The sequence below is a fragment of the Salmo salar genome, chromosome ssa09, assembly GCF_905237065.1.
Source record: "Salmo salar chromosome ssa09, Ssal_v3.1, whole genome shotgun sequence".
Taxonomy (NCBI): domain Eukaryota; kingdom Metazoa; phylum Chordata; class Actinopteri; order Salmoniformes; family Salmonidae; genus Salmo; species Salmo salar.
Window position 1 is genome coordinate 60,034,627 of NC_059450.1, and position 14,431 is coordinate 60,049,057.

Sequence of the window (14,431 nt, forward strand, 5' to 3'; positions counted from 1 at the left end):
TGATGTATTGTTGTCTCTACCTTCTTGCCCTTTGTGCTGTTGTCTGTGCCCAATAATGTTTGTACCATGTTTTGTGCTGCTATAATGTTGTGTTGCTACCATGTTGTTGTTATGTTGCTACCATGCTGTGTTGTCATGTGTTGCTGTCTTGCTATGTTGTTGTCTTAGGTCTCTCTTTATGTAGTGTTGTGTTGTCTCTCTTGTTGTGATGTGTGTTTTGTCCTATATATATATATATATTTTAATCCAGGCCCACGTCCCTGCAGGAGGCCTTTTGCCTTTTGGTAGGCCGTCATTGTAAAAAAGTATTTGTTCTTAACTGACTTACCTAGTTAAATAAAGGTTAAATAATGTAAAAAAAAGATTCCATATTAAAGTTGTCCCCGTGAGTGCAAATATCAAATCAAATTGTATTTGTCACATGCGTCGAATAGAACAGGTGTAGACCTTATCGTTAAATGCTTACTTACAAGCCCTTAACCTGTCACGTCCTGACCAGTAAAGGGCTTATTTGTTATTGTAGTTTGGTCAGGACGTGGCAGGGGGTATTTGTTTAGAGTGTTTAGGGGTTTGTTATATTATGTGTTCATGTAGAAGGGGTATTTGTTTAGAATGTACCGGGGTTTTAGGTTTAGGTTCTAGGTTAGTGTATTCTATGTTAGTTCTAGGTTGTCTATGTTCAGTTTATTGATTTGACCTTCAATTGGAGGCAGCTGTTCCTCGTTGCCTCTGATTGAAGGTCCTATGTATAGGGGTTGTTTTGTATAGGGTATTGTGGGTAGTTGTAGTTGCATAGCTTCGTGTTTAGCCTGCATCCTGTTCGTTTGTATGTTTTCTTGTTTTCGTGTTCAATAAAAGTAAATATGAGCACTCAACCCGCTGCGCCTTGGTCCACTACCTACGACGGCCGTTACATAACCAAACAATACACTTCAAGAAATAGAGTTAAGAAAATATTTACTAAATAAACTAAAGTACAAAATGTAATAAAAAGTAACACAATAAAATTACATAACAATAACGAGACTATATACAGGGGGTACCGGTACCGAGTCAATGTGTGGGGGTACAGGTTAGTCGAGGTAATTTGTACATGTAGGTAGGGGTAAAGGGATTATGCATAGATAATAAACAGCAAGTGGCAGCAGTGTAAAAACAAAGGGGAGGAGGGTCAATGTAAATAGTCCAGGTGGCCATTTAATTAATTGTTCAGCAGTCTTGTAGCTTGGGGGTAGAAGCTGTTAAGGAGCCTTTTGGACCTAGACTCTCTTAGCAGAGAGAACAGTCTATGCCTTGGGGGACTGGAGTCTTGGGCCTTCCTCTGACACCGCCTAGTATATACTGTTCGGTCCTGGATGGCAGGAAGATTGGCACCAGTGATGTATTGGGCTGAACACACTACCCTCTGTAGCGCCTTACGGTTGGATGCCGAGCAGTTAACATACCAGGCGGTGATGCAACTGGTCAGGATGCTCTTGATGGTGCAGCTGTAGCACCTTTTGATGATCTGGGGACCCATGCCAAATCTTTTCAGTCTCCTGAGAGGGAAAATGTGTTGTCGTGCCCTGTGGGCACTATGGTGTTGAATGCTGAGCAGTAGTCAATGGACAGCATTGGTGTTCCTTTTGTCCAGGTGGGAAAGGGCAGTGTGGAGTTCGATTGAGATTGAGATCTGTGGATCTATTGGGGCGGTATGCGAATTGGAGTGGGTCTAGGGTTTCCGGGATGTTGGTGTTGATGTGAGTCATGACCAGCCTTTCAAAGCACTTCAGAGCTACCGACATGAGTGCTACAGGGCAAATTTTCATTTAGGCAGGTTACCTTTGCATTCTTGGTTACAGGAACTATGGTGGTCTTCTTGAAACATGTAGGTATTACAGACTCGGTCAGGGAGAGGGTGAAAATGTCAGTGAAGACACTTGCCAGTTGGTCCACGCATGTTCTGAGTACACGCCCCAGTAATCCGTCTGGCCCGGCGGCCTTGTGAATTTTGACCTGTTTAAAGGTCTTGCTCACATCGAGCATGATCACACAGTCGTCCGGAACAGCTGGGGCTCTCATGCATGCTTCAGTGTTGCTTGCCTCGAAGCGAGCACAAATGGCAATTAGCTCATCTAGCAGGCTCACGTCACAAGGCAGCTCATGGCTGGGTTCCCCTTTGTAGTCCGTAATAGTTTGCAAGCCCTGCCACATCCGACGAGCGTCAGAGCCGGTGTAGTTGGATTCAATCTTAGTCCTGTATTGACGCTTTGCCTGTTTGATGGTTGGTCTGAGGGCATAGTGGGATTAGTGTCCGGATTAGTGTCTCTCTCCTTGAAAGCGGCAGCTTTAGCTCGGTTCAGATGTTGCCTGTAATCCATGGCTTCTGGTTGGAATATGTACGTATGGTCACTGTGGGGACGACGTCGTCGATGCACTTATTGATGAAGCCGGTGACTGAGGTGGTATACTCCTCAATGCCATTGAATGAATCCCGGAATATATTCCAGTCTGTGCTAGCAAAACAGTTCTGTAGCGTAGCATTCGCGTCAACTGACCACTTCTTTATTGAGCGAGTCACTAGTACTTCCTGCTCTAGTTTTTACTTGTAAACAGGAATCAGGAGGATATAATTATTGTCAGTAAAGATGGTCTAGAGTTTTTTTCCCCCTCTGGTTGCACATGTGACATGCTGGAATATGAATATTCAATGAGGAGTAAATTAGGTCCCGGACTTAAGTCTTACCTTACTCATGAAACTGATTGAAAGTATTTCTCTAGGATCCCTCCATTCTCACAGTCATTTTTGGATTTTGGGGTGGACAACAATATGTAACCAAAACTATATGTTTAACAGCGTAGATACATAATCTGCTGTTGCTGTGGAACAGATTCCAAGTATTTCTCTATATTCTCCACACTCATTTGAAGATTTTAGAACAATATACAGTGCCCTCCATAATTATTAGGACCATGAAACATTTTTCCTTCTTTTGGTTCTATACTCCAAAGGTTTGGCTTTGAAGTTGAACAATGACTATGAGGTAAATGAGCAGACTGTCAGCTTTAATGTGAGGGTATTTTCCTCCATATTGGGTAAACTGTTTAGAATTTACAGCAGTTTTTGTACATAGTGCTTGTTTTGAGATCAGAGCGAGAGCTGCATGTAGCCACGTCTGCACATTTGTTCATATTCTTTGCTAGTTACTGAGTTATTAGCCCAGTTATAGCACATTTCTATTCAACAATGGGCAGTGGTACTACTTAAGTAGTTTTTTGGGGTATCTGTACTTTACTCTTTATGTTTTTGCCAACTTTTACTTCACTACATTCCTAAAGAATATAATGTACTTTTTACTCCATACATTTTGTCTGACACCGAAAAGTACTTGTTACATTTTGAAAGGAAAATTTCACACACATTAAGAGAACATCCCTGGTCCTCCCTAATGCCTCTGATCTGGCGGACTCACTAAACACAAATGCTTCATTTGTAAATTATGTCTGAGTGTTGGAGTGTGCCCCTGGCTATCCGCCAATAAATAAATAAAATAAAATTGAGCCCTCTGGTTTGCTTAATATAAGGAATTTGAAATGGTTTATACTTTTACTTTTGATACCTAGGTACGTTTTAGCAATTCCATTTACTTGTGATAGTTAAGTATATTTAAAACCAAATACTTTTTTGACTTTTACTCAAGTTGTGTTTTACTGGGTGACTTTCACTTTTACTTGAGTCATTTTCTATTAAGGTTTCTTTACTTTTACTCAAGTATGACATTTGAGTACTTTTTCCACCACTGACAAGGGGGGAGTGGTTGCTTCTAACAAGAGCACAAAATGTGTGCATTTTTAACCATTTTTGAAAAGCTTCAGGTATGTTTTTTCCAGAACATCTCATGGAATGTAGGCCTACATTGATCATCACACATTGGCTGCTACTGTAGGCTGAATAATAGAACAACTATTTCAATATTAAAATGTTATGGGATGTGTTTTTCTCCATTGTTTTTGATGGTATACCACTCTGGTAGGCCTACATAATGATAAAATAGCCACAGTAGCCTACTTGGCCACTGTTAAAACTAACTTAAAGCAGGTAAAGCCTCAATGTTCACAGTAAACTCGCACGGGAAGTTGCACAGAACTTTCAAGTTTGCGCTCAGCAGACCTGAAATTTGCTCAGTGCCCAATTTTTTGGGGAAGCATTGGTCACCAGTTTAATGTAGTCATTGCGTGCTATGACTATGGGACCAAATACTTAACTTTTGGCTACTTTAAGTGAATTTGTCCCAATACTTTTGACCCCTAAAATGGGGGTGACTATGTACAAAAAGTGCTGTAATTTCTAAACGGTTCACTAAATATGGATGGAAATACCCTCAAATGAAAGCTGACAGTCAGCACTTTAACCCCATAGTTATTGTTTGATTTCAAATCCAAACTTTTGGAGTGTAGAGCTAAAAGAAGAAAAAATGCTTCACAGTCCCAATAATTACAGAGGCCACTGCATAATCAAATCTATGTTAAGTTTAATATCGGTGAGACATTCTTCTCTGTTGTGGACTTGCCTTTTATTAATATAATATCCAATATGAGTTATGGCCGCAGTAGACGTGTAGAAGCTGAGTAGTAAATTAATCCTGATCTGTTATGATAAATTAACCTATCGTTGCCAGAGTGGTGTACCCTATCCTCTGTACGCTGTGACTTTGTGCTGAGTGGGCCCAACATTATCGCTATGACTTTCATTATACGGAACGTGATGCTAACACGCTAGATTAATTACATCATTGATGCATATTGATGACACGATCCCACTCGGGAACATTTGTGTCAGAATTTTAAATGGGAATTATTTGTCGATTCATCATGTTGATGAAGTAGCAATACCGTAGTAGACAGCATACATAGGCTACCTTGTGTTCGTTAATCACGGTGTTCGTACCGTTTTTGTGCTCTTCTACCTTGAATGTCATCACGTTGGATTGGAATTGTCCTTTGAAGCTCAATGGAATTTAAAGATCCAATTTTGCGCTCTGAAAGGATGTCACATACGAACAAAACCGTGAAGGCCACTCCAACAAGAACACTGGAAATACCCCCTTACATGTTAATTCAAATTGCAGCCTTGTCAATGGTGACATAAGGCCTCTATAAATAGCAAATGGAGAGAGTTGGGTATAGGATCTCATCTCCATTATAATAAAGCAAAAGCCTACACACATAAGTGGGCGCAGGAATAAAACATTGGAGCAGCGTATCTGGTGTGCAAGCTTTTCTTCTGTTATCATCCGTCTTTTTTGGCTCAGCACCAGTTGGAGAAATGTAGAATGTGTGTATCATGCACAGTCTCTCCATTCTCTCCCTTTACTGACATCCACATACTGAAATACCCTGTGATGAGCACAACGCCATGATAAAACAGATTAGACTAGCTGGACTGTCAGTTATACTTTTGCTAAATAGAGAAGTATTCTCACAAAAAGGAATTCATGTACTTTCCTATCTGTTAAAATGTATGCATTAGCTAGGTGCCTTAATAATAACACAGAGAAATGCCATTACAGCTTTTGCATATCGTACAATTTGTCTTATGGGGATAGAAAGGTAAGCTTGGTTTATTTGTCAAACAGGTCTGTGAGTATGTATGGCGCGTTATAATAAATTCCTAACTCAAGTCTTTTTCATACACCTTGATGTTTTTCTTGTTGAGGTTAATTGTTTTGAGGGGAGTCAAGGACCATCCACACACAACAGCATGTTGAAGAGGTTCACTATTTTATTTGGTGACTTTCACTTGAGTCATTTTCTATTAAGGTATCTTTAATTTTACTCAAGTATGACATTTGAGTACTTTTCCCACCACTGACAAGGGGTAGTGGTTGCTTCTAACAAGAGCACAAAACGTGTGCATTTTTAACCATCTTTAAAAAGCTTCAGGTAAAGAGCTTTTTATGTCTTGAAGGGGCAGTGTTGTATTTTGAGATGGTCTTGAATAAGCTAAGTAGCCAATAGGAAGAGTGTAGCATAATTTGTCTGATTCTCTGTAATAATGGTATGGGAATAATAATGCATTTTATTTTATGAAGTGGTTTCTTGCATCAAACACAATATTTCCAGTCACCTCCTTGTCTGAAGGACAGGTGGATAAACAGGCTAATGTTTTTATTTTATTAGGCAAGTCAGCTAAGAACAAATTCTTATTTACAATGACAGCCTAGGAACAGTTAACTGCCTTGTTAAGAACAACAGATTTTTAACTTGGCAGTTTGGGGATTTGATCTTGCAACCTTCTAGTTACTGGACCAACACTCTAACCACTAGGCTACCTGTCGCCTCATAACGCATGTTTTTTTCCAGAACATCTCATGGAATGTAGGCCTACATTGAACATCACACATTGGCTGCTACTGTAGGCTGAATAATAGAACAACTATTTCAATACTAATCATTTTAATGACAAAATAGTTTGGAATAGGATCATCCGAGTACGTTATTTATGGAAGTGTCTGAAGCTGTTAGGTTACAGTAACAAATTAAAGACCAAAGCTTGACATTTCAGCTTGGACGTTGGAGGAAAGGTTAAATCAGACAAGAACATGGTTACAGACAGTCTGAATAGCTATGTTACAACTATAGCTAATACATTAGTTACCAAGTAACCTTATCAATTAGGTTGCTATAGGGAAAGTCAAGTCCAGCAATTTTACTCACAGCAGTGGATTCAAGTACTGTAAATGCTACTTCATTTGAAAAAGTGTCTGAGTCAACTGCACTAAAGAAGCTGAAAGAACTTCCAAAGCAACTGGCCTTGACAGTTACTAAGGGACGCTGCGGTAATTATCACCCCCTGTGTAACTCACATTGTAAATCTGTTTATTGAACTTGTTTTTTCCCCCCAGTGAAATAAAACTAGCAAGGGTCATTCCTCTATATAAAAAAGGGAATAAATTAGATCATGGAAACCATTGGCCTGTCTCAATCCTGTGCATTTTATCGAAGGCCATGGAAAAGATTATGTTCGAGCAGATTGACAGTTATTTCCTTATATAACCTACTAAATGAGCTCCAATCTGGCTTTAGGAAATCCCATTCCACCGACACTTGCCTACTATATTTAACTGACCACATCAGAAAGGAAGTAGATGGAGGGAAATTTTGTGGTATTGTTATGTTAGATCTCCAAAAGGCGTTTGATACAGTGGATCATGAGATTCTGTAAATCAAACTAAGAGCCATGGGCTTTAACAATTTAGCCGTAAAATAGGTTAGCACTTATCTGCAAGGAAAAAAACAGATGGTGGATGTGGATGGGACACGGTCTAAATCCAAAATCCTGAACTGCAGGGTACCCCAAGGGAGTGTTCTGGGTCCACTTTTCTATCTGTTGTATATAAATCATCTGAAATCTGCCTTTACATGTGACCTTTTCCTCTATGCAGATGATTCTGAACTGTTGGTTTCCCATAAAGACAAAAATGTGGTTGAGAAAGCCCCCAGTGGTGAACTTCTGAATGTCACTAAATGGCTATATGATAATAAGCTGTGATTTCACCTTGGAAAAACAGAGTCCATCTTGTTCAGGTCCAAAGTGAAACTGAGGAAATCCCCAGGTTTTATGGTGGTAGTAGGTGAATTGTAGTCACAGCAAAATACTTAGTTAATTATCTTGGATGTGTGCTAGATAACCATCTGACAAGGGAGAGCATGGCACAAAACGTTATCTCCAAAGTGAACCATAAAATGTGGTTTCTGGCAAGAACCTCCAAATATCTGGATCGGAATACAATGGTGGCATTGGCTGGGGCTCAGTGCCACTTTGACTATGCATGCTCTACCTCGTACAATAGTGCCCCCAAGATCATTTAAAATAAATTGCAGACATCTCAGAACAACTTAGTCAGGATTATTCTTAAACTTCCAGCACTTACTCATCTTGATCATTCTCACTTTGAAAGCCTTTGATGGTTCGAAGTGGAGAATAGTATCACAACTCAGGAAATGAGCCAGATGCAGACACAGGAGGTTGATCGATCGATACTCAGAATATGTATTATACAAAGGGACAGGCAAAGGGCAGGTCGAAGGCAGGCAGTGGTTCATAATTCAAGGCAGAGTCAAACAGGGACAGAACGGCAGGCTCAGGGTCAGAACAGGCAGAAAGGTCAGACTAGAAAAATGAACTTGAGAGCAGGAGAAACGGGAAACATGCTGGTAAGACCTGACAAGACAAGATGAACTGGCAACAGACAAACAGAAAACGCAGGTATAAATAATGGGGGAAAATAGGAGACACCTGGTGCGGGGTGGAGACAAGCACAAGACAGGTGAAACAGATCAGGGTGTGACAGATAGTCTTTCAGATTAAATTGTGTCTTGTACATCAGATTGTCCACAGTATGGACCCCAGCTAGCTAAGTAACTACTTTAACTTGGTCCAGGATAACCATAACTATTCCACTAGAAGGAGTGAAACTGACGTTGTTCCTTTTAGATTTAATAGTGGTATGGGGAACATAAACTTTTTGGAATTTGAAACTTATAACCTCTAGGTAGTTTCAAGTTCTCACTGAAAGAATTGCTAAATAGTAGCATGTCTCAAAAGTGAGTAAGATTATAGTATGTGGATGAGAAGGAAATGCCTGGGATAGCATATGGTCTGCCTTTTGGTGCCTGTTGTGTATAATCATTGAGACAAGGGAGATGTACCTGTCCACAGTTGGTTATTAGGAAATGGAACTGTACTAATTATCTCATGCAATGAAACAAACAACAATTGTGTCTGTCATTGTCTGTCATCCCACCTTCCCCTCCAAAAGGACCACAATGGAAATAAGCTTTTCAACTTTGTGTTATCCTTGATGATTTTCTTAAATTGTATGTGGAGGCATCAATCAATCAATCAACCATACCAAATGTAACATATCATACTCACTTGAGTATCCCGGATTTAAATTGACTATGTTACGTCTAATCTATGAAACCAGGCTACTTCCAATCATACAGAGCCATTCAGCTTATAGTATGGAGCTTTGTCTCTGTAGTCATCGTCATCCACAGCCAATTGGCTGTCTTGTCCATGATGTCATTCCACAAATGCCCAAATGAGTGTGTATGGATGGGCATACGACATATGAAAACATTTTCTAATTGTATTCCTTATCAAGAATATCCTATGTCCATATAAATTAAAGTCTATTAAATAACCATTAGATAAGGGAATTGTCATTTTATTCTGTTCATCTTTTGGAGAATGTTTTTCAGAGAAAAATATACCTGTGATATGTGCTTGTCTCACCTAGCTATCTTCAGATGAATGCATTAACTGTCACTCAGAATAACAGTATCTGCTAAATTATTACATGTAAATGTAATAGGACAACCAAAAGATATGGTTCTAAAACCACAAAGGATTTTTTATTTATTTATTTTTACATAAGTTTGTTGTGACATTATCTACTGTACCGGTTGTGGCATCACAAAATGGAGGCAAGGAGAGGGAGGCTGATGAGAGCAACAACCACCATGTGCTGGCCTGTCCACATGGCAAATCTAGATTAGAAGCAGATAAGCTGACAGAGAGGGGGGGAGAGAACCAGAGAGAGAACCAGAGAGAGAACCAGAGAGAGAACCAGAGAGAGAACCAGAGAGAGAACCAGAGAGAGAACCAGAGAGAGAACCAGAGAGAGAGAGAATCAGAGAGAGAACCAGAGAGAGAACCAGAGAGAGAACCAGAGAGAGAACCAAGAACCAGAGAGAGAACCAGAGAGAGAACCAGAGAGAGAGAGCTCAAAGTGGTTGAGGTTGAAAGGCAAGCTTTAGTGAAACAGTGTCCCTTGGATACCGAGAGTGGAGCAGTGTTGTGTGTATGTGCGAGCCTGTGTGTTTAGTTGTGTGTGTGTGCTAGTGATGCGCAGGTCAGCTGTTTGTTAACCCGCACCCGCCCGCAATTGCTAATAGTCCATCTGCAACCACGACTATATGTGATAATGTGAAATTCTGAGGCCTGTACCCGACACTAACCCTCTAGCTAATATAGAAAAATGTGCAGTATACAGTCCGAGATGGCGGAACGATTTTTTGACAGGGGGTGCAGGATTTTTTAAAGCCTAATTTTGACATGTTTCTGCTTAATTTCTGAAATGTTTGTAGGCTATTTGTTAGTCAATTTGTCTACACATAAATACATGCAGCTTCTCTTCTGTCATCGTTTGTTACCCTAGAAGACTAAATAAACCCTTGCTCAGGAGAATGTCATAAATCGGTAGAATGAACGCTTCAATCTAGTTGACATCAGTAAAGTTCTCTTTTATCCCTGCTTGCTTCTCTCTCGGATAAAGGCGTTTAGAGACCAGGGAGAAAATGCAATAACTCAAAAAAAAGGAATGATTTTTATGCAACATTTTCAAATGACATCAGTTTGATCGGTTTTAAGGAAATGAAAAGCTGTGAAAATGACCCAACATGTTTCTGATAAGATTTTGGTTTGGCTTGGATGCATATTTTATGTGGTTGAAATACTATCAGTTTTTATAATGCTGATAAAGATAGCCCATTTACAGAAAGGGCCTAACCATGCACTAGCATCTCACTAGCATCTCAGTGCTACAGGAGCCACTAGAGACACCCTGGTTCAAATCCAGGCTGTATCACAACTGGCCGTGATTGGGTGTCCCATAGGGCGGTGCACGAATTGGCCCAGCGTCGTCCAGGTTAGGCCGGTGTAGGCCGTCATTGTAAATAAGAATGTGTTTTTAACTGACTTGCCTTGTTGAATAAAATCCCAAAATACATTCATTCTCTCAAGATGCTGAAAGAAAGAAATCATATTTCTCCACTCCTGTTCCACAGTCAAAATGTACACTTAGTGTATCATTTTACTGCAATAAATGCTTGATTCTACAGGAGTTAATATCATATTAGGCTATGTGAAAGGTTATAGACCTATAGTCAGTGTCCACATTTCAGGTTGGCTACTATTCCATTTAACCCATCTGAACAGTACAGTTCACTTGATGTGACATATTTGACATATTTTAAGTCCCCGTCTTGTGACTGTTGAATTTCTTTGTAGAGCACCTCACAATCATCACACATAACATAGCCGGCACTGCTATCATCCTCTTTTACCACTTCACCAGATCTTTCCCAAACATTACTGTTCTGGCCCTCCCTTCTCTTTAATTCAACTCTCCATTCAGTTAACGTTTCCTGCCCAAGCTACCAAAAGCATTTGCCGATTTTCAAGTATTTGGCACGCAAAGTCTACGGTTAGGCCCTAAAGCTTATAGGTTTATGCACTAATGCCAGATAAAAACAATGAAAGAAAAACCTAAATGTAGCCTATAGATATGAATTGCACAAGAATCATACATTTATGGATTTTTTTATGCATTGTTTTCTCTTTGTTTAAACGGCCCTCCACATACCACCTTCCACCAATTGCAAACACACACTCACAAGCACACCTTGAAATGTACACCTGCATAGTCATAGACATGCACAAACACACACGCTGATGTAGGCCTTATGAGCCAGGAGAGTCAGTTGGATTCACAGTCATTTTTTTGAAGGTCTATGTCCCTAGTTGGAAAATGTGTGATAGCAATGCAGCAATGGTAGATTACTGTGTGTTATCACTCTTTCTTTCATCCCCCATCCCATTCAATTTCTCCCATAGGGATTTGACCCTATGACAAACAATGTCAGTATAGATCAAGTCATTGCTCACGTATACCCTTTAATCATATCATTGGAAACCTTTGATTCACAGTTATCCACCAGACACATGTTCAGGTCAGCAGAACTTTGACCTTTGACCTCTAGGGGCATAATCAGAATTAACTGTATGAATGACTTTAAAAAGGAAACCTGATACATTTTAAACATTGTTTGACAAGTGGTTCTGAAAGGTCATGCAATTACCTTTAAAATGATATACAATATAACTCACTTTGAAGCACCAGCTCCAACTATTGCTTAAAAACTTCCCATATTGGGCCATTAACATCAGAATGCTGGAAGCTTAGCCATAGAATTCCGTGTAGTGGGGCAGCTGTGTTTTTGGATGATAACTTTGGTGGTAGAAGCATCAAATTGCACACACAGAGCTAGAACGGGTTTCTAAAAAGATTTCTTGATACCTGGCCATCACAGGATTCACGCATGAACCTACATTCCATTGATTTAGGTAAGTCCATTGGGGACTTACATGAAAACAGGCATTGTTCTATAGCTTCTCTGTGCATTTTACCATGTCAATCTATATGTTAGAAAAGATGAATGATAAGTACAGTATGCTATCTTCTGTGTGGTGTCAGTCAGAGAAAAGAGAAAAGCTCTCGTTATTGACTTTGGACCTGCTACACTGTGTATTCACTTCAAAATACCACCCTGCCAGTAGCTGGAATACAAAAGGAGGAATTCTCCACATTGAGGATAAGCTATGGAGACTGCGCTGGTGGAATGGAATACTTATACCATTCCTATTTGCGGTCTTCAACAGCTGGCGAATAGCCATACATGGTAGCAATACTGTAAATTTGTACCTTTTATTTCGGTCCTATACCGTAGTATACCCATGATTCACTAGTAAATAATTTGGCAGTCCTCTGAAGTACCTTCTTTTAACCTTTAAAGACACCCCTTTACGGAGATACAGCACCTCTTAGCTTTTCACTGTCAAACACTCTGCATATGTTATGTTCTTCAATGAGTTGGCAGTAACTCATGAATATGAAAAACGCAACAGAAAAGCCAAACATATTCTCAATTGTATCCTTCTATTCTCAACAGACCTTCCTCAATAGCCACCTCAATTTAGTGCTTCTTACAGTAAAATAAATGTATAAGCATTCGGCACGAATCCCCTCATATTTGTAGCAGTAGTTGAGATTCCACCCATAAAAGTGAAATTGCTCTTGGTGTTATTACTCTGTTGGCTTCATTATCTTGATGGAAGTGTGATTGTGTTGTATCTCATGACTTTGTCTTTCTGTTTGTTTTTGTTTCAGCAGGATGGGCTCCCAGGGAGCTTGCAGATAAAGGGTATGTCTCCATTATTCATTTCTTCCTCTCTCTCACAATACCTGGTTTTTACTTTCGTGAACGTTATTGTAAAACGGTTGACAAATTAAACAATTAGATAGCACACATTTCCATTGAATGAACAAGGGATGTTCTACGAGTAAACGTACTTATGTTATTTCTATGAAAAGGATTTCAGAAGTTTAAAGGAGAACCTGTGTGGTTGGTGGAGTGTGTTCCAATAACTTTGTTTCAAGAAGTCTACTAGTAGCCTTGGCTTGTGCGAGCTGGAACAGCTCATAGGGCAGGAGCCCATCTCCTGTTTCTATAGCGTGAGGCAGCGTGATGTACAAGTACACCCCCTGGACAGGACACTAATCTATCGCAGGGTCTTACCCCCAATCTACAGTATGTAAACAAAAGTATGTGGACACCCCTTCAAATTGGTGAATATGGCTATTTCAGCCAAACCCGTAGCTGACAGGTGTATAAAATTGATCACGCTGCAATGCAATCTCTATAGACAAACATTGGCAGTAGAAGTGCCTTACTGAAGAGCTTATTGACTTTCAACGTGGCACCGTCATACGATGCCATCTTTCCAACAAGTCAGTTCATCAATTTCTGCCCTGCCATTTTTGCCCCGGTCAACTATAAGTGCTGTTATTTTGAAGTGGAAACTTCTAGGTGCAACAACGGCTCAGCAGTGAAGTGGTAGGCCACACAAGCTCATTGAATGAGATTGCCGAGTGCTGAAGAATGTTGTAAATATAATCTGTCCTCGGTTGCAAAACTCACTACCGAGTTCCAAACTGCCTCTGGAAGCAACGTCAGCACAAGAACTGTTCGTCGGGTCGGGAGTTTCATGAAATGGGTTTCCATGGCCGAGCAGCTGCACACAAGCCTAAAATCATCATGCTCAATGCAAATTGTTGGCTGGAGTGGTGTAAAGCTCACCAACATTGGACTCTGGACCAGTGGAAAAGTGTTCTCTGGAATGATGAATGACGTTTCACCATCTGGTAGTCCGACGGACGAATCTAGGTTTGGCGGATGCCAGGAGAACGCTACCTGCCCCAATGCATAGTGCCAACTGTAAAGTTTGGGGGAGCAGGAATAATGGTCTGGGGCTGTTTTTCATGGTTCGGGCTAGACCCCTTAGTTCCAGTGAAGGCAAATCTTAACGCTCCAGCATACAATGACATTCTAGACGATTCTGTGCTTCCAACTTTGTGGCAACAGTTTGGGGAAGGCCCTTTCCTATTTCAGCATGATAATGCCCCTGTGCACAAAGCGAGGTCCATACATAAATGGTTTGTCAAGATCAGTGTGGAAGAACTTGACTGTCCTGCACAGAGCCCTGACCTCAACCCCATTGAACACCTTTGGGATGATTTGGAACACCGACTGTGAGCCAGGCCTA

The 14,431-nt window shown here is 40.4% G+C and overlaps 1 protein-coding gene across 5 annotated transcripts in view; it reads left to right on the forward strand.

Annotated features, from left to right (window-relative positions):
* LOC106611554 (follistatin-related protein 5) overlaps positions 1–14,431 on the forward strand; it is a 161,281-nt gene that overhangs the window by 19,141 nt on the left and 127,709 nt on the right. For 3 of the 5 annotated variants that reach the window (XM_014211881.2, XM_014211882.2, XM_014211883.2), the window contains exon 3: positions 12,996–13,029. In XM_014211881.2, the coding sequence (XP_014067356.2) occupies positions 12,996–13,029 (34 nt within the window). The remainder of the gene's footprint in view (positions 1–12,995; positions 13,030–14,431) is intronic. The other 2 variants (XM_045723863.1, XM_014211884.2) reach the window with 1 other exon arrangement.